At 42.3% G+C, this 25,839-nt stretch overlaps 1 protein-coding gene across 2 annotated transcripts; it reads right to left on the bottom strand.

The window, feature by feature from the left end:
• Positions 1-1,122: 1,122 nt before the first annotated feature.
• Positions 1,123-25,839, bottom strand: hal (histidine ammonia-lyase). 2 transcript variants are annotated; one of them, XM_014125863.2, is made up of 20 exons: positions 25,534-25,839; positions 25,271-25,331; positions 24,934-24,961; positions 24,769-24,843; positions 24,404-24,476; positions 23,276-23,342; positions 23,147-23,184; positions 22,389-22,514; positions 16,091-16,230; positions 15,737-15,784; positions 15,226-15,373; positions 14,539-14,634; positions 14,315-14,373; positions 14,127-14,207; positions 13,833-13,898; positions 10,508-10,673; positions 6,876-7,010; positions 3,309-3,417; positions 1,800-1,869; positions 1,123-1,677 (listed from the first exon to the last, which is right to left on the bottom strand). In XM_014125863.2, the coding sequence occupies exons 1-20, from the start codon at positions 25,778-25,780 to the stop codon at positions 1,546-1,548; spliced, it is 1,965 nt and encodes a 654-aa protein (XP_013981338.1). In that variant the 5' UTR covers positions 25,781-25,839; the 3' UTR covers positions 1,123-1,545. The 2 variants fall into 2 exon arrangements, with proteins under 2 accessions (XP_013981338.1, XP_045544445.1); XM_045688489.1 differs by lacking the exon at positions 22,389-22,514.

Raw genomic sequence — 25,839 nt, 5'->3', positions numbered from 1 at the left:
GAGGCTAAAATGAGTGGTGCGCGTTTCAAATGTAAACAACTCACGCAATATTGCGCACTGTAGCTATGTAGTTCATTAGAAAAGAATGTCAGGGAAATATGGGGGGGGGGGGGGGGTTCTCTCCATGTCCCAATGAAATGGCACCGCATTTTCTTGTACAGTAGCAGCATACAGGAACTTATCCATTTGTTCCTTTGCGTTTCTCAGAAAATACATTACATAGCCTCTGTGTTTGACAGTTGCCCCCTAGTGTTTCTTTTGAAGTAGGCCTATATGTTCTTAGTCTGAATGCCAGTGTCTTTAGTGAACGTTTCACTCCTTGCCACTTCCTTGTCATTGCCAGAGACTGGACTTTCAGCAATCTCAACGTCCTTGCGCTGGATTTACGGCGGAGTTGCTCATTGATTGTTGTAAATACCGTGAATATTTTCCATGACAACATGTGGAGCCTCGAAAATATAATTGCAATTTATAACAAAGTCAAAAACAAACATTTAGCTGTTAGCTAGGCACGTTGTTGTATTTTGAGACTAAATACGTTTTGTGGTTGGAATTGCAGTATGTATTTAGTTTGAGAATTTAGAAGTGAGCTAGCAAATTTTGACAGACTGGTTTTAGCAACATGTTCTGTGGAGAAAAAGTGAGTTTCAATATTTACATAATCGTTGTGATGGGACGATAGATGTGTGATCAGGATCAAATCCTCTGTTCTCATCGAGCTCATTATGATATAACTTTATATTTGAAGATGGCAGAAACCAAGACCAGTCCCCTGGCACATCACGTGGGTACAGGGAATGGATTCGGTAAAGAGACTGGTACCCAGGCGAGCTTGTTCTACCACCAACTCCCAAATCCACTTGAGCGAGTGCGTGATAAAACATTCAGTTGTTGGAAATTCATTGTAGAATTTCAACGGAAACAGTTGAATGCATATTCCACTATAATTATGAGCATGTTATTAGCACTTTATTCAGTGCTAAAATGTAAAGGGTGCAACCTATTTTGCACAAACATGTAGAATACAGTGTGCACATGTAGGCCTTATGTTGTAAAAATTACATTTGTTTAGAAACATCTTCAGGTGTTGGTCAATTCCAGTAAAAACACAAAACCACTGCCTTAGATTGACTGACTGTATTTACTGTTTAGATTATTCAGGTGGACATTGTAGTTTTAAATCAATATTCACTCTACGTACATAGTCATTTCTGTGTACAATAAGTTCCCCAAATTACTATTAAACAAAGTATGAATATATGAAATAACTAAGGTAATAAGGCAACAAATTATTGTAGTTTATTGAAAAATAAATTCACATTGCTTTTGTGAATAAAGTTTAATACATTAAATCAAGCTCTATCTAGTTTCTGTGACTAATAAGATTACAAATCTACTGTCTAGCCTTAATCAATGTTATCCGACAACTCTTTGTTCAAAACTAGCATGGAATACATGATCATTATTGAAGCGGCTGTGGAAGGAAGAAAACATTTGTCTGAAAAACAGGAAGACAAAAAGTATACATTTAGACAGATGATGATTTCACTCAAGTCGGATGCGTTTCCGTGGTGATGCTGGGGGATCCAATGAGAAGGCAGTAGGAGAGATGGGGCGGGACTCAGGAAGAAGCTCCATGTTGTACTTCTCAATGTATGGCTGAGCCACGTTCCACACCTGAATAACCACACAAAATACACAAACTTGGACAAAAGCATGTGCTAAATTAACATTTTCATTTATTTAAATGAATATAGGCTGAGAGTTATGACCCCACACTATTATGACCCAACACTTGCCTTCTGGTCTAGAAGAAGACGATGGACTGCCTCAATGTCTGGAGACATGAACCTATCCTTGATCCAGGGCCTGAGAAGAGGGGTAGGCAGAGAGGGTGAGGTGAAGAGGGGGAGGCAGAGAAGGGGAAGAGAAGAGGGGGAGGCAGAGAAGGTGAGGAGAAGAGGGGTAGGCAAAGAAGGGGAGGAGAAGAGGGGTAGGCAAAGAAGGGGAGGAGAAGAGGGGTAGGCAGAGAAGGGGAGGAAAAGAGGGGGAGGCAGAGAGGGGGAGGCAGAGAGGGTGAGGAGAAGAGGGGGAGGCAGAGAGGGTGAGGAGAAGAGGGGGAGGCAGAGAGGGGGAGGAAAAGAGGGGAGGCAGAGAAGGGGAAGAGAAGAGGGGGAGGCAGAGAGGGGGAGGAGAAGAAGGGTAGGCAGAGAAGGGGAGGAGAAGAGGGTGAGGCAGAGAAGGGGAGGAGAAGAGGGTGAGGCAGAGAAGGGGAGGAGAAGAAGGGGAGGAGGAGAGGGGGAGGCAGAGAGGTTGAGGAGAAGAGGGGAGGCAGAGAAGTGGAGGAAGAGGGGGAGGCAGAGAAGTGGAGGAAGAAGGTGAGGAGAAGAGGGTGAGGAGAAGAGGGTGAGGCAGACCGGGTGAGGCAGACAGGGTGAGGAGAAGAGGGGGAGGCAGAGAAGTGGAAGAGAAGAGGGGAGGCAGAGAAGTGGAGGAGAAGAGGGGGAGGCAGAGAAGGGGAGGAGAAGAGGGGGAGGCAGAGAAGGGGAGGTGAAGAGGGGGAGGCAGAGAAGGGGAGGAGAAGAGGGGTAGGCAGAGAGGGTGAGGAGAAGAGGGGGAGGCAGAGAAGGGGAGGAGAAGAGGGGGAGGCAGAGAAGGGGAGGAGAAGAGGGGTAGGCAGAGAGGGTGAGGAGAAGAGGGGGAGGCAGAGAAGGGGAGGAGAAGAGGGGGAGGCAGAGAGGGTGAGGAGAAGAGGGTGAGGCAGAGAGGGTGAGGAGAAGAGGGGGAGGCAGAGAGGGTGAGGAGAAGAGGGGGAGGCAGAGAAGGGGAGGAGAAGAGGGGGAGGCAGAGAGGGTGAGGAGAAGAGGGGGAGGCAGAGAGGGTGTGGAGAAGAGGGGTAGGCAGAGAGGGTGTGGAGAAGAGGGGTAGGCAGAGAGGGTGAGGAGAAGAGGGGTAGGCAGAGAAGGGGAGGAGAAGAGGGGGAGGCAGAGAAGGGGAGGAGAAGAGGGGGAGGCAGAGAGGGTGAGGAGAAGAGGGGTAGGCAGAGAGGGTGAGGAGAAGAGGGGCAGGCAGCGAGGGGGAGGCAGAGAAGGGGAGGAGAAGAGGGTGAGGCAGAGAAGGTGAGGAGAAGAGGGGGAGGCAGAGAAGGGAAGCGAATCGGTGGGAGCCACATAATGAGGGGAAGAGGAGGCACAGAAAGAAGAGGGACATTGGATAAATATTAACCAACTTTCTCAATTATTTCAGAGGACTGAGACATGTGCTGTGTGCGTTAGTGTGTACACACTGTCCAGATCGGTTTGGCTTACTTGACTACGCTGCGTACAAGGTCATAGACCTTCTCCAATGGTGTTGTAGTACGCAGGGGGCGGAGGAACTCAATTCCCTGGCAGGCAGCTAGCAGCTCGATTGCTAGGACTGACGAGGGGGAGAGGAAATGAGATAGGTTATGGACCAATTGTGGACCCTCAGAATAACACGTTATTCACATAAATAAAACACATTTTTCTGATTGGATAAGTATCATCAACAACAGTATTATACAAATTATTATATAGGATAAAATCTAATACAATTTTTGTTGTATTTCTTAGTAATGTTCAATGCATAGAAATATACAAAATAGAGACCAAAAAATCAAAAATGTCCTTTTTGACATAGAGGTAAAAAGTATTTTAAATGTCCAGTGCAGTCAAAAAAACATGATTTTCCTGTATTTTATATATATTTCCACAGTATGAGGTTGGAATAATACTGTGAAATTGTGAAAATGATGATAATGTCCTTTTAGTGTAAGAGCTGTTTGTAAAAAAATAAATAATAATAATAAAAAAAAAAAAATCTCTATATTTTTTTAAAAGCCTGAAATTTCAGCCTGTTTTGGTGGGATGGAGTTTTGACCAGCCTGGTCCCCTCCCCATTCAGACCACTCCCAGAAAATCCTAGCAGCATTCTTGCATGGGAAATATCTCATAAAATATCTCTAAGAAGCTATTTTTGTTTCTTTTTGACAATTTTAATTGAAAGCAATCACAGTAATTGTTACCCAGAAATGATCTGATATTACATTATACTTTTAACACTGGTTGAGCTCTCTAAATGTGGGCTAGTTTTTAAAACGGCCACACCGGTAGAAATCAACTTTTTTTTGTTGCTGAAAGACGATGGCCAGAGTTTACACATGATGTTGCACAATGATTTAAGTCAACGTGCATTTCATCTCTAGGACAAGACAATATATTGAAATAGTGGCGGCAACTTCCTCTGGGGTGTCTTTTAAATATCGCTGACTTGTTGTTTTTCTGTGTTTGCTTGAACTCCACTACTGCAGTTGTCAGTATCACCGTGAAGTTACATATTACCCAGAATGCCCACAGTCAGTAGAAGTAGGACATTTTCACAGTAACTGGGTAAATGTTTCCCAATTCAGATTAAGAAGAACAACCCTGATTACAACAGGTGTAGACCTTAGTGAAATGCTTACTTACAAGCCCTTAACCAGCAATGCAGTTTTAAGAACATACACCCCCCCCCAAAAGTAAGAGATAAGAATAACAAATAATTAAAGAGCAGCAGTAAATAACAATACCGGGGTTATATACAGGGATACCGGTACAGAGTCAATGTCAATGTGAGGGGGCACCGGTGTCGAGGTAATTGGGGTAATATGTACATGTAGGTAGAGTTATTAAAGTGACTATGCATAGATAGTAACAGAGAGTAGCAGCAGCGTTCCAGAGCCGGGGGGGGGGGGGGGGGCAATGCAAATAGTCTGGGTAGCCATTTGATTAGCTGTTCAGGAGTCTTATGGCTTGGGTGTAGAAGCTATTTAGGAGCCTCTTGGACCTAGACTTGGTGCTCCGGCACCGCTTGCCATGCGGTAGCAGAGAGAACAGTCTATGACTAGGGTGGCTGGAGTCTTTGACAATTTTTAGGGCCTTCCTCTGACACCGCCTGGTATAGAGGTCCTGGATGGCAGGAAGCTTGGCCTCGGTGATGTACTGGGCCGTATGCACTACCCTCTGTAGTACCTTGCTGTCGGAGGCCGAGTAGTTGCCATACCAGGCAGGGATGCAACCCGTCAGGATGCTCTCGATGGTGCATCTGTAAAACCTTTTGAGGATCTGAGGACCCATGCCAAATCTTTTCAGTCTCCTGAGGGGGAATAGGTTTTGTCGTGCCCTCTTCACAACTGTCTTGGTGTGCTTGGACCATGTTAGTTTGTTGGTAATGTGGACACCAAAGAACTTGAAGCTCTCAACCTGCTCCACTATAGCCCCGTCGATGAAAATGGGGGCGTGCTCGGTCCTCCTTTCCCAATAGTCCACAATCATCTCCTTTGTCTTGATCACGTTGAGGGAGAGGTTGTTGTCCTTCCACCACACAATCAGGTCTCTGACCTTCTCCATATAGGCTGTATCATCGTTGTCGGTGATCAAGCCTTCCACTGTTGTGTCATCAGCAAACTTGATGATGGTGTTGGAGTTGTACCTCATGAGTGAACAGGGAGTACAGGAGGGGGCTGAGCATGCACCCCAGAGGGGCCCCTGTGTTGAGGATCAGTGTGGCAGATGTGTTGCTACCTACCCTTACCACCTGGGGGCGGCCCATCAGAAGGTCCAGGATCCAGTTGCAGAGGGAAGTGTTTAGTCCCAGGTTCCTTAGCTTAGTGATGAGCTTTGTGGGCACTATGGTGTTGAACGCTGAGCTGTAGTCAATGAATAGCATTCTCACATATGTGTTCCTTTTGTCCAGGTGGGAAAGGGCAGTGTGGAGTGCAATAGAGATTGCATCGTCTGTGGATCTGTTGGTGCGGTATGCGAATTGGAGTGGGTCTAGGGTTTCTGGGATAATGGTGTTGATGTAAGCCATGACCAGCCTTTCAAAGCACTTCATGGCTACATACGTGAGTGCTACGGGTCGGTAGTCATTTAGGCAGGTTACCTTAGTGTTCTTGGGCACAGGGACTATGGTGGTCTGCTTGAAACATGTTGGTATTACAGACTCAGTCAGGGAGAGGTTGAAAATGTCAGTGAAGACACTTGCCAGTTGCTCAGCACATGCTCTGAGTACACGTCCTGGTAATCCGTCTTGTGAATGTTGACCTGTTTGAAGGTCTTACTCACATCAGCTGCGGAGAGCGTGATCACACAGTCGTCCGGAACAGCTGATGCTCTCATGCACGTTTCACTTTTACTTCCCTCGAAGCGAGCATAGAAGATATTTAGCTCGTGTCACTGGGCAGCTTGTGCCAAGCTTGTAGAGTCATACCCAAGAAGACTCCAGGATGTAATCGCTGCCGAAGGTGCTTCAACAAAGTTCAGAGGTGATATTTCAGGATTTTTTTTCTTCTTTTTTTTTTAACTATATTTTTGCTTCATCATTATGGGGTATTGTGTATAGATTGATGAGGGGGAAAAAACGATTTAATAAATTTTAGAATAAGGCTGTAACGTACTAAATGTGGAAAATGTCAAATGGTCTGAATACTTTCCGAATGCACTGTACATCAGTATACATCATTTACTTCTGTTTGTTTGCTACTCACTATTTACATTAAATGCTCAAAAGCAGATAACTTTGAGGTTTTGTGACCGATATAGTACACAGCTCGTGTCAGAAAAACTATTCACCAATGAATTGCGACCTTGCGCAGACAATTCCCAGGTTAGAACCAATTAAATTATGTTGTTGTTTTTGCCCCTTTGTGTGTGAACCCAGCCCCAAAAATATTTCTGTGTGAATTTCACAGAAAAAAATCTGACAGGTAACTAATTAATATCTAGTATCAAAATATTGCTTATTTTCAACAGTAACAAATAATCCAAAGATGAATATCTACTGTATCAAGTCCAAATCAATGGTTAGTTTCCCACCTTGTTCCACATGTTCCACCACCCTGAGGGCTTTCCTGGCGGCCCAGCCTCCCATGGATACGTGGTCCTCTGTGGCTGCGCTTGTGGACAGGGAGTCCACTGAAGACGGGTGGCACAGCACCTTGTTCTCTGATACTACACAAGTGAAACAGGATATAATGATTGATTTGATCAATTTAGGAGTAACGTTTCGGACACGTTTCAGCCATCAAGCCTTTGTACAAGGACAACTTTAAAAACATTACAATACATTCACAACACACTGTGTGCCCTCAGGCCCCTACTCCACCACATATCTACAGTACAAAATCCATGTGTATCTGTGTGTATAGTGCGTATGTTATCATGTGTTTGTGTATGCATGTGTCTGTTCCTATGTTTGTGTTGCTTCACAGTCCCTGCTGTTCCTTAAGGTGTATTTTTATCCGTTTTTTAAATCTAATTTTACTGTTTGCAGCAGTTACTTGATGTGGAATAGAGTTCCATGTAGTCATGGCTCTATGTAGTACTGTTCGCCTCCCATAGTCTGCTCTGGACTTGGGGACTGTGAAGAGACCTCCGGTGGCATGTCTTGTGGGGTATGGATGGGTGTCCGAGCTGTGTGCCAGTAGTTTAGACAGACAGCTCGGTGCATTCAACATGACAATACCTCTCATAAATACAAGTAGTGATGAAGTCAATCTCTCCTCCACTTTGAGCCAGGAGAGATTGACATAAATATTATTAATATTAGCTCTCTTTTTAGGCAGTTTAGTCACATGATTTCTCAATTTGCAATACATTTGCCAATCCGGTTGTGTAGCCAGACTTATTTGCCATTCCTTTTGCCTCATCCCTCTCAACCATACCATTTTTCAATTCCTCATCAATTCGCGTGGATTTAACAATTTTTACAGTCATTTTCTTAATGGGTGCATGCTTCACACCATAGTACCCCTCAAAACCCTTCATTAAGCTCGAGACCCTGGGTCTCGACCCCGCCCTGTGCAACTGGGTCCTGGACTTTCTGACGGGCCGTCCCCAGGTGGTGAGGGTAGGAAACAACATCTCCACCCCGCTGATCCTCAACACTGGGGCCCCACAAGGGTGCGTTCTCAGCCCTCTCCTGTACTCCCTGTTCACCCATGACTGCATGGCCATGCACGCATCCAACTCAATCATCAAGTTTGCAGATGACACTACAGTGGTAGGCTTGATTACCAACAACGACGAGACGGCCTACAGGGAGGAGGTGAGGGCCCTCGGAGTGTGGTGTCAGGAAAATAACCTCACACTCAATGTCAACAAAACAAAGGAGATGATCGTGGACTTCAGGAAACAGCAGAGGGAGCAGCCCCCATCCACATCGACAGGACAGTAGCGGAGAAGACGGAAAGTTTTAAGTCCCTCGGCGAACACATCACGGACAAACTGAAATGGTCCACCCACACAGACAGTGTGGTGAAGGCGCAACTTCAAACTCAGGAGGCTGAAGAAATTTGGCTTGTCACCTAAAACACTCAAACTTTTACAGATGCACAATCAAGAGCATCCTGTCTCCAGAGGGTAGTGAAGTCTGCACAACGCATCACTAGGGCCAAACTACCTGCCCTCCAGGACACCTACAGCACCCGATGTCACAGGAAGGCCAAAAAGATAATCAAGGACAACAACCACCCGAGCCACTGCCTGTTCACCCTGCTACCATCCAGAAGGAGAGGTCAGTACAGGTGCATCAAAGCTGGGACCGAGAGACTGAAAAACAGCTTCTATCTCAAGGCCATCAGACTGTTAAACAGCCATCACTAACATTGAGTGGCTGCTGCCAACATACTGACTCAAATCTCTAGTCACTTTAATAATCAAAAATTCGATGTAATAAATGTATCACTAGTCACTTTAAACAAATGCCACTTTATATAATGTTTACATACCCTACATTACTCATCTCATATGTATATACAGTACTCTATACCATCTACTGCATCTCGCCTATGCCGCACGGCCATCACTCATCCATATATTTATATGTATATATTCTTATTCATTCATCACTACTCTGGACGGTTCTGACTTAGAATATGTGGACAACTACAAATACCTAGGTGTCTGGTTAGACTGTAAACTCTCCTTCTAGACTCACATTAAGCATCTCCAATCCAAAATTAAATCTAGAATCAGCTTCCTATTTCACAACAAAGCATCCTTCACTCATGCTGCCAAACATACCCTCGTAAAACTGACTATCCTACCGATCCTTGACTTCGGCAATGTCATTTACAAAATAGCCTCCGACACTCTACTCAGCAAATTGGATGCAGTCTATCACAGTGCCATCCGTTTTGTCACCAAAGCCCCATATACTACCCACCATTGCGACCAGTATGCTCTCGTTGGTTGGTCCTCGCTTCATATTTGTCGCCAAACCCACTGGCTCCAGGTCATCTATAAGTCTTTGCTAGGTAAAGCCCCACCTTATCTCAGCTCACTGGTCACCATAGCAGCACCCGCCCATAGCACGTGCTCCAGCAGGTATATTTCACTAGTCAACCCCAAAGCCAATTCCTCCTTCGGCCGCCTTTCCTTCCAGTTCTCTGCTGCCAATGACTGGAACGAACTGCAAAAATCACTGAAGCTGGAGACTCATATCTCCCTCACTAGCTTTAAGCATCAGCTGTCAGAGCAGCTCATAGATCACTGTACCTGTACATTGCCCATCTGTAATTAGCCTATCCAACTACCCCATCCCCATACTGTTATCTATTTCATTTATTTTGCTCTTTTGCACCCCAGTATCTCTACTTGTACACTCATATTCTGCACATCTATCACTACAGTGTTTAATTGCTATATTGTAATTGTTTTGCCACTATGGCCTATTTATTGCCTTACCTCCATTATCCTACCTCATTTGCACACACTGTATATAGACTTTTTCTGTTGTATTATTGACTGCATGTTAGTTTATTCCATGTGTAACTCTGTGTTGTTGATTGTGTTGCACTGCTTTGCTTTATCTTGGTCAGGTCGCAGTTGTAAATGAGAACTTGTTCTCAACTAGCCTACCTGGTTAAATAAAAGTGAAATAAAATAAAATACATTAAAAAATTGTTTACACTTGTGTGTATTAGGTAGTTGTTGTGAAATTGTTAGATTACTTGTTAGATATTACTGCATGGTCGGAACTAGAAGCACAAGCATTTCGCTACACTTGCATTAACATCTGCTAACCATGTGTATGTGACCAATAACATTTGATTAGTAACTGGAATAAGCAATTTCATAAATGTGTCAAGTGCAGTGTCTGATTGCTCCTCATTACACACCACGGACCAACAAATATTCAACAATATCACTACAAAACTTATTGTATGACCTCTTATACACTATATTAGACTCAGCCTTTGGAACTTTGGTTTTCCTAGATATGGCTAATATATTGTGATCACTACATCCGATGGATCTGGATACTGCCTTCAAGCTCATTTCTGCAGCATTAGTAAAGATGTGATCAATACATGTTGATGAGCGTGTTTAAATCTAAGTAATACTTTATTTCTCAGTGATAGCCTTCTTTATCACACAATGGGGTTTACTCCTGGGCACCCAAAGACATAATTACATACGTTAGTAAGAGCTGATCCTTTACTAACCCAGGGAAGCAGCTGTACAGTGTGCGATCATGAATCCAGAGTTGAGCCCTCCCTCGTTGACCAGGAAGGCTGGTAGCTCACTGAGAGACGGGTTACACAGACGTTCAATCCTCCTCTCGCTGATGGCTGCCAGCTCATGGACACCTATAGCCAAGAAGTCCAGGGCCTAGAGACAGATAGAGAGCAATAGAGGTATAGGAGTCATCAAATCAAAGTTTACTGGTCACGTACACAGATTCATACGGATTTATATATATATATACACAGTTGAAGTCGGAAGTTTACATACATTTAAATTCAGTTTTTCACAATTCCTGACATTTAATCCTAGTAACAATTCCCTGTCTTAGGTCAGTTAGGATCACCACTTTATTTTAAGAATGTGAAATGTCAGAATAATAGTAGAGAGAATGATTTATTTCAACTTTTATTTCTTTCATCACATTCCCAGTGGGTCAGAAGTTTACATACACTCAATTAGCATTTAGTAGCATTGCCTTTAAATTGTTTAACTTGGTTCAAATGTTTCGGGTATCCTTCCACAAGCTTCCCACAATAAGTTGGGTGAATTGTGGCCCATTCCTCCTGACAGAGCTGGTGTAACTGAGTCAGGTTTGTAGGCCTCCTTGCTCGCACACACTTTTTCAGTTCTGCCCACACATTTTCTAAAGGATTGAGGTCAGGGCCTTGTGATGGCCACTCCAATACCTTGACTTTGTTGTCCTTAAGCCATTTTGCCACAACTTTGGAAGTATGCTTGGGGTTATTGTCCATTTGGAAGACCCATTTGCGACCAAGCTTGAACCTCCTGACTGATGTCTTGAGATGTTGCTTCAATATATCCACATAATGTTCCCATAACGATGGTCATTATGGCCAAACAGTTTTATTTTTGTTTCCTCAGACCAGAGAACATTTCTCCAAAAAGTACGATCTTTGTCGCCATGTGCAGTTGCAAACCGTAGTCTGGCTTTTTAATGGCGGTTTTGTAGTGGTGGCTTCTTCCTTGCTGAGCGGCCTTTCAGGTTGTGTCGATATAGGACTCGTTTTACTGTGGATATAGATACTTTTCTACCTGTTTCCTCCAGCATCTTCACAAGGTCCTTTGCTGTTGTTCTGGGATTGACTTGCACTTTTCACACCAAAGTACGTTCATCTCTAGGAGGCAGAACGCGTCTCCTTCCTGAGCGGTATGACGGCTGCGTGGTCCCATGGTGTTTATACTTGTGTACTATTGTTTGTACAGATGAACGTGGTACCTTCAGGCGTTTGGAAATTGCTCCCAAGGATGAGCCAGACTTGTGGAGGTCTACAATTTTCTTTCTGAGGTCTTGGCTGATTTCTTTTGATTTTCCCATGATGTCAAGCATAGAGGCACTGAGTTTGAAGGTAGGCCTTCAAATACATCCACAGGTACACCTCCAATTGACTCAAATGATGTCAATTAGCCTATCAGAAGCTTCTAAAGCCATGACATCATTGTCTGGAATTTCCACGTTGTTTAAAGGCACAGTCAACTTAGTGTATGTAAACTTCTGACCCACTGGAATTGTGATACAGTGAATTATAAGTGAAATAATCTGTCTGTAAATAGTTGTTGGAAAAATTATTTGTGTCATGCACGAAGTAGATGTCCTATCTGACTTGCCAAAACTATAGTTTGTTGAAAAACTAGTTTTAATGACTCTAACCTAAGTGTATGTAAACTTCAGACTTCAACTGTATGTATATATATATATATACATCAATTGAAATAAATAATTTTTGCATATTGCATTTATATTTGTGTTCAGCTTAACTTTAGAAATCTGTTCCCAAGTAGAGGCTGGTCACAACATTAGCTCTCTAAAATACATTGGTATCGAACATGTTAAGACCCCTAGGAGGGAGGAGATACTGATCATCTAATATTGAGAAGAGAATTGTATTGGATTCACCGTTTGTGCCCCATGTCTCCTAAAGTTCTGAACCAAGAGTTTGATGTCAGGCCATTTCTTATATTAATATGTCACGCTGATTTGTCCTGCCATCCAGGTCTCAACTTGGTCATTTTGTACATGTATATTAGATTCTGTAACTACTACATGTGCCCATGTCATTGATAGACATACACAAATTGTTTTTGGGTCACTGGAATTATATTTACATTCACCGCGCCTCCTGGGCGTAATGGTCATATGGTATTCCAACAGTTTCCAACATAATCTTTTTTACTGTTGCCTAGGTTTTAACTTGGCCCCATTTGTATGCATATAATCCTTAATGACCATATGTACCCCTGTGATTCATTCTGTCATTGATAGACATACACAAATTGTTTTTGGGTCACTGGAATTATATTTACGTTCACCGCGCCTCCTGGGCGTAATGGTCATATGGTATTCCAACAGTTTCCAACATAATCTTTTTTACTGTTGCCTAGGTTTTAACTTGGCCCCATTTGTATGCATATAATCCTTAATGACCATATGTACCCCTGTGATTCATTCTGATTGATTGTGCATAAAAGTGAATTGAATCGTTTCCACACCCACCATGCATCATGTGCGTAACGGTCATGTGAGGTGAAATGTGTATATTTTGAGATGTGAGCACTCAGTCTGTTTGTTTGACCTGACGAAGATCCGTTTGGGATGGAAACGTTGTAAATAAATCGGTGAATTGTGAGCTTTAACAGTCTTCTTGTTCTTTACTAATATTCTTTATTAGCCCAGCACCTCCTGTATGTTTTTAAGGATGTGCGTATGACCACAAACTTTACCAAGTATTCCCACCCATAATAGAGAGATACATGATTGTATACAAATGTAAGCAAGGTTTGAAATGATTATGTTTTAGTCAAAACATTATATAAATTTGCAGTCTATAAACATTATATAAATTTGCAGTCTATAAACATTATATAAATTTGCAGTCTATAAACATTATATAAATTTGCAGTCTATAAACATTATATAAATTTGCAGTCTATAAACATTACATAAATTTGCAGTCTATAAACATTATATAAATTTGCGGTCTATAAACATTATATAAATTTGCAGTCTATAAACATTATATAAATTTGCAGTCTATAAACATTATATAAATTTGCAGTCTATAAACATTATATAAATTTGCAGTCTATAAACATTATATAAATTTGCAGTCTATAAACATTATATAAATTTGCGGTCTATAAATGATTTGTAATCATGTTCCGGCCCCCCAAATATCTGCTCCAGAAAACAAATCAGCCCGCGGCTGAATATAGTTATACTGTCTTTCATCGTCTCACATAGTTCTAAAACTCAGGAATACTCAGTCCACCAGAAGCTTTTGATACCTTGGCTGGGTATTCTCCATGGAAGTTTCCTCCTGAGATGGTCTCTCCTCTCTCTGCAAACACCATCTGTTTCAGACATTTAAGGATAAAACTGTCACAGAAGGTAGAAATCGTCAAATTTGGTCAGGGGGAATAGTTGGTGAATAGTTTGGACACACACACACACACACACACACACACACACACACACACACACACACACACACACACACACACACACACACACACACACACACACACACACACACACACACACACACACACACACACACACACACACACAGTGAAGGATACAGGGTTGTCGGTGGCGCTGTTGATCTCGGTGTTGATGATTTTCTGGGTAAAATCTATTGTGTCGTTCACAATACCGTGGACCTGTGGATGAAAAGAAAAGACCAGGCTGAGTCGAGTCCTGACCTGGAGGGGATTCTCTGTGAACTAAATATGAAACTCTGTGACCTCTCACCCCTATGTTAAGTCACCTGAGGACAGCAACGCATGGTGTAGGCATCCTGGACTCTGTCACAGAACCGATGGCTCTCTGTACAGGAACAACAACATTACTTTTATTGTCCAATTAATACTTTATCCCAAATCCTCCAAAAGACAGGCACACACACACACACACACACACACACACACACACGATTGGAGAGGTTAGAGCAGAGGGTCAGCCATAGTACAGCACCCTGATCCAGTCACTCACCTGCGATCTCTGAGGGGTGGTGGTCTGAGTCCAGTAAGGCGCGGAACCTCATGGCCACTTCTATCTGTCCTGGATGGGGCCGCAGAGCGTGGATATCTAGAATGATGGAGGACAGTTAGCATAGCGTAGCTAAATCAGTCTGAATGATGGAGGACAGAGTTAGCATAGCGTAGCTAAATCAGTCTGAATGATGGAGGACAGAGTTAGCATAGCGTAGCTAAATCAGTCTGAATGATGGAGGACAGAGTTAGCATAGCGTAGCTAAATCAGTCTCAATCATGATGTTTTAGATCGGTCGTTGTGGTCGGCAGTTGGTAAAAGTGCTAGAAAATTACAAAGTTGTGGTTGTATGTCCCGCAGTGATCACCTACACACACTAAAAGTATATTTTTTTATGTGCGCTGCCCTATGGGACTACCAATCACAGCCGGTTGTGATACAGCCTGGATTTGAACCAGGGTGTCTGTAGTGACGCCTGAAGCACTGAGATGCAGTGCGTTAGACCGCTGCGCCACTCGGGAGTCCTTATATGCATCCCCTTGAGCGCCTCAGCAGGGTTAACTAACGCTAACTTTAGAGTGAACACTAACCCTCCATGCTCAAAGGCTTGGAAAGTCCCCTTGAAAACCTCCAGGGTGATTGGGTGAAAGCACACACATACACACGCATCCCTCCGTCTCGTCTCACCACTGTCGAAGGCCTTGGAGGTCCCCTTAAGCACCTCCAGGGTGATAGCAGCGATGATGTCCGCCTGCCTGGCGATGGCCTGGGCTCTCTCCACCGCCTCTGCCCCCAGAGACGTGATCATCTGGGTACCATTAATTAATGCCAGGCCCTATGGGCAGGGGAGAGAGATGGCTTTTAACCCAATCCCCACACAAACATCCCCTTGGAAACCAGGGTCAGCCCGAACAACTGTGGTCCAGAGAGCTGAACTGAAGAAGAGTTGATCCAACACAGCCCAGTGACATGCCAAATATAGGAGTCTCATCCCATCAAAACACCTATCTCAAGGACTGGAGTTAAACACCTTTGTTGTGGAAAATCAGAGAACATTCTGTTTTATCAGCAGCCATTTGCAAACTGATTGAAATTGGTTTGTTGTAAACGGTACACAAATACACAGTGTGAACTCAAATCAACCGCTCCATAGAGGGACAAAGAACAACAAAAGAGTAGATGAGTGTGTTCGCTTTACCTCCTTGGGCTTCAGTGATATTGGCTTGAGTCCATGAGCCTCTAGTACCTGCGTAGAGGGATGAAAGGGGAAAACAGGGGGAAAGGAAAAGTTCAAGGGTTGAAGAAAAACAAACATGTTTTCTCATCTGACCTCTCAGTAGTCAGTCTACCACTGTGTTGATCCCAATGTCAATATTTTCACTGGGGATATTGTGCAATGTCCCAATCATCCAGGCTCATTGAGAAGTTCCAGTGACATCAGTTTGTTAGTTATACAGTTACACGCTGTCGTTATAAATAACAATTTGTCCTGAATCGCCTGGTTACATAAAGGTAAAATAGAACATTAAATAAATGCAGTGATATGGCTTACGTATTTGGCGTCGGCCCATCCACTCTTGGGCGACCACATCTTGCCTTCTCCCATCAGCCCCAGAGCCAGGTGGGAGAGAGGGGCCAGGTCTCCGCTGGCACCTACTGTCCCCTTCTCAGGGACGAAGGACAGGCAGGACGCTATGAGGGGAAGACAGAGATGTGAGAGAGAGACCCCAGTCAACGTTTCCCTGTTTCTGTTTGTTTAACGTTGTTGTTGTTTTTTCAATGAAAGACTCTCTGAAGTGGCCCCTTCAATGGAAGTAATGGAAGCAAAATAAGCAATAGAACCAAAAGAACCTATGGAAGCAATGGAAGAAAATAGAAGAAAATAACTTACGGAACCAAAAGAACCAATGGAAGCAATGGAAGAAAATAGAAGAAAATAACTTACGGAACCAAAAGAACCAATGGAAGCAATGGAAGAAAATAGAAGAAAATAACTTACGGAACCAAAAGAACCAATGGAAGCAATGGAAGAAAATAGAAGAAAATAACTTACGGAACCAAAAGAACCAATGGAAGCAATGGAAGAAAATAGAAGAAAATAACTTACGTAACCAAAAGAACCAATGGAAGCAATGGAAGAAAATAGAAGAAAATAACTTACGGAACCAAAAGAACCAATGGAAGCAATGGAAGAAAATAGAAGAAAATAACTTACGGAACCAAAAGAACCAATGGAAGCAATGGAAGAAAATAGAAGAAAATAACTTACGGAACCAAAAGAACCAATGGAAGCAATGGAAGAAAATAGAAGAAAATAACTTACGGAACCAAAAGAACATATGGAAGCAATGGAAGAAAATAGAAGAAAATAACTTACGGAACCAAAAGAACATATGGAAGCAATGGTTACTCCTAGGAATAACACTGGATGGTCAGTTATCATGGTCAAGTCATATTGACAAAGTTGCTGTGAAGATGGGGAGAAGTACACTATATATACAAAAGTATGTGGACAACCCTTCAAATTAGTGGATTCGGCTATTTCAGCCACACTTGTTGCTGACAGGTCTATAAAATCGAGCACATAGCCATGCAATCTCTAGCCATGCAATCTCAATAGACAAACATTGTCTCTGAGCCCGGACCACTCAAGGACATTCAGAGACTTGTCAAATCAAAGTTTATTTGTCACGTGCGCTGAATAGAACAGGTGTAGACCTTACAGTGAAATGCTTACTTACAGGCTCTAACCAATAGTGCAAAAAAAGGTATTAGGTGAACAATAGGTAAGTAAAGAAATAAAACAACAGTAAAAAGACAGGCTATATACAGTAGCGAGGCTATAAAAGTAGCGAGGCTACATACAGACACCGGTTAGTCAGGCTGATTGAGGTAGTATGTACATGTAGATATGGTTAAATTGACTATGCATATATGATGAACAGAGAGTAGCAGTAGTGTAAAAGAGGGGTTGGCGGGTGGTGGGACACAATGTAGATAGCCCGGTTAGCCAATGTGTGGGGGCACTGGTTGGTCGGGCCAGTTGAGGTAATATGTACATGAATGTATATATGATAAACAGAGAGTAGCAGCAGCGTAAGAGAGGGGTTGGGGGGGCACACAATGCAAATAGTCCGGGTAGCCATTCTATTACCTGTTCAGGAGTCTTGGGGGTAAAAACTGTTGAGAAGCCTTTTTGTCCTAGACTTGGCACTCCGGTACCGCTTACCATGCGGTAGTAGAGAGAACAGTCTATGACTGGGGTGGCTGGGGTCTTTGACAATTTTTAGGGCCTTCCTCTGACACCGTACCAGGCAGTGATGCAACCAGTCAGGATGCTCTCAATGTTGCAGCTGTAGAACCTTTTGAGGATCTCAGGACCCATGCCAAATCTTTTTAGTTTCCTGAGGGGGAATAGGCGCTCTTCACGACTGTCTTGGTGTGTTTGGACCATTCTAGTTTGTTGTTGATGTGGACACCAAGGAACGTGAAGCTCTCAACCTGCTCCACTACAGCCCCGTCGATGAGAATGGGGGTGTGGTCGGTCCTCCTTTTCCTGTAGTCCACAATAATCTCCTTAGTCTTGGTTACGTTGAGGGATAGGTTGTTATTCTGGCACCACCCGGCCAGGTCTCTGACCTCCTCCCTATAGGCTGTCTCGTCATTGTTGGTGATCAGGCCCGAAGCCATTCATGCGTTGTCGTGGCTGTGTGCTTTGGGTCGTTGTCCAGTTGGAAGGTGAACCTTCACCCCAGCCTGAGGTCCTGAGCGCTCTGAAGTAGGTTTTCATCAAGGATCTCTCTGTACTTTGCTCTGTTCATCTTTCCCTAGAACCTGACTAGTTTCCCATTCCCTGCCACTGAAGAACATCCCCACAGCATGATGCTGCCACCACCATGCTTCACCGTAGGGATGGTACCAGGTTTCCTCCAGACGCGACGCTTGGCATTCAAGTACAATCTTGGTTTCATCAGACCAGAGAATCTTGTTTCTTATTGTCTGAGAGTCCTTTAGGTACGTTTTGGCAAACTCTAAGCGGGCTGTCATATGCCTTTTACTGAGGAGTGGCTTCCGTCTGGCCACTACCATAAAGGCCTGATTGGTAGAGTGCTGCAGAGATGATTGTCCTTCCAGAAGGCCAACCATCTCCACAAAGGAACTCTGGAGCTCTGTCAGTGACCATCGGGCTCTTGGTCACCTCCCTGACCAAGGCCCTTCTCCCCCGATTGCTCAGTTTGGCTGGGCGGCCAGCTCTAGGAAGAGTCTTGGTGGTTCCAAACTTCTTCCATTTAAGAATGATGGAGGCCACTGTGTTCTTGAGGAACTTCAATGCTGCAGACATTTTTTGGTACCCTTCCCCAGATCTGTCCCTCGACACAATCCTGTCTCGGAGCTCTATGGACAATTCCTTCGACATCATGGCTTGGTTTTTGCTCTGACAACTGTGAGACCTTATATAGACAGGTGTGTGCCTTTCCAAATCATGTCCAATCAATTGAAATTACTATAGTTGGACTCCAATCAAGTTATAGAAACATATCAAGGATTATCAATGGAAACAGGATGCACCTGAGCTCAATTTCGAGTCTCATAGGAAAAGGTCTGAATACTTATGTAAATGTGATATTTCTGTTGTTGTTTTTTTAAATACATTTGTAAACATTTCTAAAAACCTGTTTGAGCTTTGTCATTATGGGGTATTGTGATGTCATTATGGGGTATTGTGATGTCATTATGGGGTATTGTGATGTCATTATGGGGTATTGTTTGAAGATTGATGAGAAGAAAAAAAAAGATTTCATCCATTTTAGAATAAGACTGTAATGTAACAAAATGTGGAAAAAGTCAAGGGGTCTGAATACATTCCGAATGCACTGTATGTCTGTTACAAAAATATGTTCAGCCATTTTTGACAGAAATATCATCTGTACTACTTGTTCAGGCTTTGATCTTGTCCCATCTTGATTACTGTCCGGTAACATGGTCAGTTGCAGCCAACAAAGACCTAGCAAAGCTGCAGCTGGTTCCAAACAAAGCAGCACACCTTGCCCTGAACTGCACACACATAACTAACATCAACAATATGCATGATAGTCTTCCATGGTTGAGGGTTGACGAGAAATTGACTACTTCTCTTCTAGTCTTTTGAAGAAACATTTGTGTGCTGAAAATGCCAAACCACTTGCATAATCTATTTGCATTAACTTACGACAAACATACCCCATCAGACCAGTGGAGGCTGCTGAGGGGAGAGGACGGCTCATAATAATGGATGGAACGTGACGAATGGAATGGCATCAAATACCTAGAAACCATGTGTTTGATGTATTTCATACCATTCCACTGATTCCGCTCCAGCCATTACCATGAGTCCGTCTTCACAAATGAAGGAGCCACCAACCTCCTGTGTACCAGACACGCCACTATGGGTTTCTTCACGGTACCCAAACCAAAAACAGATTTAATGCTTCGCTCAGTTATCTAGTGTCATACTCCATCTCCGGCCTCTAGGTCATCAGGCTGCTGATTATCCTGCACACCTGTCACCATCGTCTCGCGCACCAGCGCCTCATGACACTCACCTGGACTCCATCACCTCCTTGATTATCTTCCCTATATCTGTCACTCCCCTTGGTTCTTTCCTCAGGTGTTATTGATTCAGTTTTCATGTCGATGCGTTGTTTGTGTTTCGTTTATTTATTAAAACCTGTTGAGGACAGACGTTCCGCTAGCGGAATGCCTCGCCAATATCCAATGGTAGAGCGTGGCGAGAAATACAAAAACCTCAAAAATGCTATAATTTCAATTTTTCAAACATATGACTATTTTACACCATTTTAAAGACAAGACTCTCGTTAATCTAACCACATTGTCCGATTTCAAAAAGGCTTTACAGCAAAAGCAAAACATTAGACACAGCCAAAAATAATCACACAGCCATTTTCCAAGCAAGCATATATGTCACATAAACCCAAAACACAGCTAAATGAAGCACTAACCTTTGATGATCTTCATTAGATGACACTCCTAGGACATTATGTTATACAATACATGCATGTTTTGTTCAATCAAGTTCATATTTATATCCAAAAACAGCTTTTTACATTAGCATGTGATGTTCAGAACATGCATTCCCACCCAAAACTTCCGGTGAATTTACTAAATTACTCATCATAAACGTTGACAAAATACATAGCAATTATTTTAAGAATTATAGATACAGAACTCCTTTATGCAATCGCTATGTCAGATTTTAAAATAGCTTTTCGGCGAAAGCACATTTTGCAATATTCTGAGTACATAGCTCAGCCATCACGGCTAGCTATTTTGACACCCGCCAAGTTCGGGGCTCACTAAACTCAGAATTACTATTAGAAAAATTGTATTACCTTTGCTGATCTTCGTCAGAACGCACTCCCAGGACTGCTACTTCAACAACAAATGTTGTTTTTGTTCCAAATAATCCATAGTTATGTCCAAATACCTCCGTTTTGTTCGTGCGTTCAGGTCACTATCCAAAGGGTAACACCCGAGCGCATTTCGAGACAAAAAAATTCAAAATGTTCCTTTACTGTACTTAGAAGCATGTCAAACGCTGTTTAAAATCAATTTGTAGGGTATTTTTCTCATAAAATAGCGATAATATTCCATATATATATATATTTGGCATGTCACTGGGCTGTGTTGGATCAACTCTTCTTCAGTTCAGCTCTCTGGACCACAGTTGTTCGGGCTGACCCTGGTTTCCAAGGGGATGTTTGTGTGGGGATTGGGACAATAGTGTATTCATTCAAAGAGGAAAAGAAAAAACAGCATGGTCGCGGGACCGCGCATATCCAATCTCTTTGTCACCAGGCAGACCACTGACAAACTGTGCTAGTATACTCTGCCCAGAGACAGGAGACGCCTCAATCCGCTTTCTGAAGGCTTTAGAGAGTCAATGGAAGCCTTAGAAAGTGCTTCGTAACAGCTCAGATACTGTAGTTTCGATAGAGAACCAAAAGAAGAACTACAAATTTACAGACAGGCCACTTCCTGCTTGGAATCTTCTCAGGTTTTTGCCTGCCATATGAGTTCTGTTATACTCACAGACACCATTCAAACAGTTTTAGAAACTTCAGAGTGTTTTCTATCCAAATCTACTAATAATATGCATATTCTCGTTTCTGGGCAAGAGTAGTAACCAGTTTAAATCGGGTACGTTTTTTTCATCCGGCTGTGACAATACTGCCCCCTATCCACAACAGGTTTTAAAACACTCACTCCCAGGACTTGCTCTCAGCTCTCAGTGCACTCGTTACATTTATAGAGAATGGAACGCATCGTGGAATGCTCTGCCACTAGAGGTTACAAAGCCAAAAAGAAAGCTTAGCTTTAAAAACACAGCGTCTCTCCTTTTTCTAAAGATCTAATTTAACTGTACTGTATATAAGAATATGAATCATGTGTAAATAGTATTTGTGTTGTTTCTTGGTGTCTTTCCTATATACAGTTTAACTCTTATTTTATTAAAACATTTTATTTTAAATGTAATGTTATCTTATGTTGTTCTTGTCTATTACTGTTCTGTACTTTGTTATGTATTTACACGTTTTAAGTGGACCCCAGGAAGCGTAGCTGCTACATGTGTAGTAGCTAATGGGGATCCTAATAAACTAAACTAAATGGAACCAAAATAACTAATGGAATCAACGGAACCAATGGAACCAAAATAACTAATGGAATCAACGGAACCAATGGAATCAAAATAACTAATGGAACCAACAGAACCAATAGTACCAATGGAATCAATGGAATGTAGGCTATCCCTGAGGTGAAGCTGAGGTGAAAGTCAGGGTTAAAGAGTTTACCGTTGAAGGCTTGGATCATTCTGTGCAGGGTTTCCAGGGAGATTCCACTGTATCCTTTAGCCAGGACATTGATCCTCAGAGCCAACAACATCCTGGTCCTTTCTGGGCTCAGTGGGTTGCCCACACCTAAACACCAGAGCGTAATGGGAAAGTTTCAAATGAATGCGGTCCTATCTATGGTATAATATGAGTGTCATGTTCTGACCGAGGTAAGCTGTTATTTTCTATGGTAGAGTAGGTCAGGGCGTGACAGGGGGTTTATTCTATGTTTTCTATTTCGATGATGTTAGGTTCTAGTTTTTGTATTTCTTTGTTGGTTTGTTTGGGATGATCTCCAATTAGCGGCAGCTGGTCCTCGTTGTCTCTAATTGGAGATCATACTTAAGTAGGGTTTTTTTTCCACCTGGGTTGTGGGATCTTGTTTTTGCACAGCTCTGTAAAGCCCACAGAACGTGACGTTTGTTTTCCGTTTGTTTGTTATTTTGCTTTAGTGTTCGGAGTTAAAATAAATATTTATTATGAGCACTCAACATGCTGCACCTTGGTCTACTCCTTTTGACAATCGTCACAATGAGCCACAAAACAAGACCAGTGAATATAAAATAATGGATATATTCATAGCGAATATACAAGTATTACAAAAAGACAGACTTGAATGAATTAAAATCAGTTTTTTTAGGTATATGCTTTAGGTAGTGGAACACATGGGCCAGTTAGATATTAGTACCTGTAGCTTGGTTATACGTTAGGTCACTAACCTGCAGAGTGTGATCGCACCAGATTTTCCTGTAGCTCCCTAAGGGAATACAACACATGGACACATTGTAAGCAAACAATGCATCAATCTTATCAGACAATATTCAGAGAAAAAAGATAAAGTACTGTACTTGAGCTTGTGGACAGGAATGACAGTCCGGGCAAATTTACCAAACCCTGTAGTGATTCCATAGACAACTAGAGAGACGAAAGACGGTTGCATGTAGGTCAATTATCTGATGACAGTGAACAATTTGTTGCACTCTCGCACCCAGGATAACTTTACTCAGGTGTTTACCATCACAGTCTATTGCATATTATGTTAAAATTAGTGCAAATTTCATTATATAGGGGTGGATTGTCAACAGTATGGTTCACAGATAATATATGCTATTCTATAACCAATTTTACATATGTGTGTTAAACTGTTATTCAGTATTATTGTTTCTTTTTCGATTGACCTTCTTCTGTTATGGGTACATGAATAGTTCTATAATCATCATGACAGGATTCTAACTTGGATTCTAAGGATTCTAAATTGGATTCTAACTAGGATTCTAACTTGGATTCTAACTCGGATTGTAAGGATTCTAACTTGGATTCTAACTAGGATTCTAACTTGGATTCTAACTAGGATTCTAAGGATTCTAACTTGGATTCTAACTTGGATTCTAACTCGGATTCTAAGGATTCTAACTCGGATTCTAAGGATTCTAACTTGGATTCTAACTAGGATTCTAAGGATTCTAACTTGGATTCTAATTCGGATTCTATGGATTCTAAGTTGGATTCTAACTCGGATTCTAAAGATTTTAACTTGAATTCTAACTCGGATTCTAAGGATTCTAACTTGGATTCTAACTTGGATTCTAACTTGGATTCTAAGGATTCTAACTTGGATTCTAACTCGGATTCTAAGGATTCTAACTTGGATTCTAATTCGGATTCTATGGATTCTAAGTTGGATTCTAACTCGGATTCTAAAGATTTTAACTTGAATTCTAACTCGGATTCTAAGGATTCTAACTTGGATTCTAACTTGGATTCTAACTTGGATTCTAAGGATTCTAACTTGGATTCTAACTCGGATTCTAAGGATTCTAACTCAGATTCTAAGGATTCTAACTTGGATTCTAACTTGGAGTCTAAGGATTCTAACTTGGATTCTAACTCGGATTCTAACTTGGATTCTAACTCAGATTCTAAGGATTCTAACTTGGATTCTAACTTGGGAGTCTAAGGATTCTAACTGTTCTAACCTTTGTTCTCCTTGACGATGGTGTCCAGAAGCTCTCTGGATTTCACAACTCCGTTCTCTGCTTCTGAGGTCAGCTGAAAGGTTAGGTACAGGAGGAAAGGAGAGGACAGGAAGAGAAGGATTGGGTAATGATATGATCAGCACATCATGGACATGATAGCACAACTAGACTACAAGCTTGTTGATCATTACTTTAAATCTGTTTTTGGTGATCAACTGTTTATATGTTGTTGTTTTTTTTAAACAGTTACAAAAGGGCAAATACAGACAACTTACTTTTTCCAAGAAATGCCCCAAAATGAATATATATATATATATATATATATATATATATATACCAGGGAAAAATATGAAATAAATAATGACCTTAATCTTGTACAGACCCCGTCCTAAATTCACCAGGTCTGTCGAAGTCAGACTGTTGCCATCTAGGAAAAGGTTCTGAAGAGAAGAAAGCACGTGTTGCTTATGAACTGATTAGATATGAATTAAACAGCATGTAAGGCAGTGTTATACGCCAGTAATACTCACATCGTCGGATTCTCTGTATGCAGCTGTCCTGTTTGATAATGGTTAGGGATATGGACCAGAAATTACGCTATATTAACCCTCAAATGACTACAGCATAATGTCTCAATCAATAACTTAAGTACTCACCTGGCATGAGCAGGCTACTAAGACATATTCTGATATGGGTATAATGACTACCTATCTTCCATTTATGGCTAGCTAATATGAGATTTAGAACAATTTTATGACACACATTTGTAGTCAAATTATAGTCATAATCCAAATGCGTATCTGGTTAATTAATACCATTCCATTCCAACATTGACATGAGCAGTTCAATGTGACACAAGAAGGATACAGGTGTGAAACTCCAGGCTGGTATGGAATGAAATCTGGAGACATGGTATCCCCTTCGATGGCTACAAATCGATAATATAAATCAATATATTAATAGACATTCTACCAAAAAAACACATAGGCTTTCTATTGTATTGCGCACTCAAATCCTATTCTATTGTAGACCTTGCCATGTTTCCTTAAGTTTTCCAAGGGAGAAAATAAGTTATTCTGTCCACCTTCTAAGTGGTACAAAATAAAATAAATTGAATATAGACGAATTACCAATTTCGACGAAGTCATTGTCCTCGAGGACATCCTCTATGGTGTCATCACCGTCCAACAGCCCCTGTCCCTGGCACCTCCTCGTGACAAACCGAATGTCTTTCACCGCGTTGATGCCTCCGTTGTCGGGCTTGTTCTTGGTGTAGCGTTTGAGCGCCTCGTAGCCCAGCCACTGGATGGTGTAGGTCGGGTCGCGGCAGGGAACAGCCAGCCATTCGTCCCGAATGTGAACCGTATAGCGAGGCATGGCGCGTCAGTTAGGATTAGGTTAGTGTAGTGTACTAAAATGACTCTCGAGCGTCTTTC

This window comes from Salmo salar, chromosome ssa10 (genome assembly GCF_905237065.1).
Source record: "Salmo salar chromosome ssa10, Ssal_v3.1, whole genome shotgun sequence".
Taxonomy (NCBI): Eukaryota; Metazoa; Chordata; class Actinopteri; order Salmoniformes; family Salmonidae; genus Salmo; species Salmo salar.
The sequence above is the reverse complement of the archived record's forward strand: the minus strand, read 5'-3'. Positions and strand labels throughout refer to the sequence as shown.

Coding starts and splice junctions, on each gene's coding strand:
- hal (XM_014125863.2), bottom strand. CDS start 25,780: ATGCCTCGCTATACGGTTCACATTCGGGACGAATGGCTGGCTGTTCCC. Junction 24,962..25,270: donor CAGCCTGGAGTTTCACACCT/GTATCCTTCTTG, acceptor ATTATCAAACAG/GACAGCTGCATACAGAGAAT. Junction 1,678..1,799: donor GTCTTCTTCTAGACCAGAAG/GCAAGTGTTGGG, acceptor GTGGTTATTCAG/GTGTGGAACGTGGCTCAGCC.